The sequence below is a fragment of the Elephantulus edwardii genome, unplaced genomic scaffold (genome assembly GCF_000299155.1).
Source record: "Elephantulus edwardii isolate Elephantulus edwardi_28Jun2011 unplaced genomic scaffold, EleEdw1.0 scaffold00044, whole genome shotgun sequence".
Taxonomy (NCBI): Eukaryota; Metazoa; Chordata; class Mammalia; order Macroscelidea; family Macroscelididae; genus Elephantulus; species Elephantulus edwardii.
Window position 1 is genome coordinate 1,967,546 of NW_006399794.1, and position 2,029 is coordinate 1,969,574.

The 2,029-nt window shown below is 53.4% G+C and overlaps 1 protein-coding gene across 2 annotated transcripts in view; it reads left to right on the forward strand.

Annotated features, from left to right (window-relative positions):
• Positions 1-523: 523 nt before the first annotated feature.
• DKK3 (dickkopf WNT signaling pathway inhibitor 3) overlaps positions 524-2,029 on the forward strand; it is a 54,040-nt gene continuing 52,534 nt past the window's right edge. The window contains exon 1 of one of the 2 annotated variants that reach the window (XM_006885408.1): positions 524-737. In XM_006885408.1, the coding sequence (XP_006885470.1) occupies positions 528-737 (210 nt within the window). In that variant the 5' untranslated portion in view covers positions 524-527. The remainder of the gene's footprint in view (positions 738-2,029) is intronic. The other variant, XM_006885409.1, reaches the window with a different exon arrangement.

The following is a 2,029-nucleotide window of genomic DNA, read 5'->3' on the forward strand; positions in this document are numbered from 1 at the left end:
CGGAGGGCAGCGAAGGTTCAGCTGTCTCCAGTCCGGGTGGGTGAGGGGCTCCGGGAGAAGGGGGACGTGCCTTGACCACCCCACAACGTGGCTGGGACAGACCTGGGGTGCTAGGAAGGGTCGGAGCGCTAGAGGAGGACTGAGTTGGTGGAGACGTGGTAAGGCTCGAACCCAGGACGGAACTGGGGTGCACTGAGGGCTGTTAGCAGACTGGGGCTGAGCTCTGTCACTGGGCTGGGGAGAGCGCAGCTTTGAGGTGGGGAACAGAGCTCGGTTTATGCTCCAGCACAGGGGTAGGAGGTGTGGGCGCGCAGGACTGGAGTCAGCCGGGCGCTTCTGTCGGAGGGAGTGGGGCTGGGGGCTGCGCCAGGAAGGGGCTCTGTTTCATCCCTCCTTGGTTGGTTGCGTGGGGCTAAGGGCGGGCCAGGACTCAGTGTGCCTGGGCGGTGGGGTGGTAGAGGAGGACGGTGCTTGTGCCTCTGACTGCACTCCGGGATCCACAGAGATCCACAGGCAGCACGGAGGAGATGTCGCGGCTCGGGGGCGCCCTGCTGTGCCTGCTGCTGGCGGTGGCTGTCCCCACGGCTCCTGCACCGGCCCCCACGACCTCGGCTCCTAGAGAGTCCGGCCCGGCTCTCAGCTACCCGCAGGAGGAGGCCACCCTCAACGAGATGTTCCGCGAGGTGGAGGAGCTGATGGAGGACACGCAGCACAAGCTGCGCAGCGCGGTGGAGGAGGTGGGTGCACCCTCAGGGCGCCTGGAAGCGCAAGGCTGGGGAAGCCTGGGGCTGCCAGCCGGCGCTTCTCCTTAGAAGCCGGTGGAGACTCTGTGGTGGGTTGGGAAGAGTCCTCTGCAGTTACTGAATGACCACGAGGTAGCGCTGAGGGAATCCTAAATCCGGTCTCTCGTACTACCTTCCCGCTAGAGATTCAGGGATCTGAGCCGGCCCACCTGGCTCCTGCCGAGGCGAACCTGATTCAACACCTGCCTGCAGACATCCCACCACCACAATAACTGTCTTCTAGCGCAGATGCAGGTGGCCTTCCGCTCTTGCCTGCAATTGCTTGCAAGGCCCTTGGTGTTCCAGCGCCATGGCTTGGAGACAAGCTGAAGGAACTCCTAATGCTCTCCAAGTTCCAGCTTGTTCGCCGGGCTTTGAGCTTGTGGCGTCGTCCCAAGATCCAGTTAGGGTGCCATTTGCTGACAAAGAAACAAAAAGCTATGAGTGTTGCTGGCAATCTTCTAAGTGACTATCTTGCTTCTTCCAGTAATGAGTGAAATCAAATGAACTCCTAAATCCCAGCCAAATAATGGAAACAAACAAACAAAACCCCAACAAAAACACCTCAAAAAACAAACTATGATCCCAGAGGTACGCGGTTTGAATCTACCAGATGCTCTGCTGGAGAAGGAGAGGCAATCTACTCCTGTACCAGTCAGATCAATTTGACGGTACACACACACACACACACACACACACACACACACACACAATTTTTAAAACCCAAACTATGGAAGGAGGAGTCATTTTAGAGACAAATCCTGCCCCAGGGCAAGAACACTCTGGAGTCAGATCCAGGCGTAAGGTCCTCTGCTTTGTGGCCTTGGGCATGTCTCCTACTGTTCCATGCATCAGTTTCCTGTGAGAATTAAATGTTGTGAGCCAAGTGCAGGCACTTAACATGTAATAGGTATTCATTATATTAAAAAGCAAAAGGAAGTTACCATGGAGTCAGTGTGCTATATTACACAGTAGAATTGATGCACCGAGATGATCTTGGATACAATCTTTTTTTTACCAAAAATTACTTGTATTTTTATTGCTTACACAAAGGCATTTGGTAGTATGGATTATAACAATTTATGGATTACATTTAGAAGACTGACAGCAGATATCATTGAAAAGAACAGTAGTACAACTCCTTCTCCACCAGAGATATTTTGTTATTATTTTTTTATTAATTTCAGTGAACATCTACAGAGATTTTGGACTTCCATTCATTCATTGTTGCACTTTTCTCCCCGCCC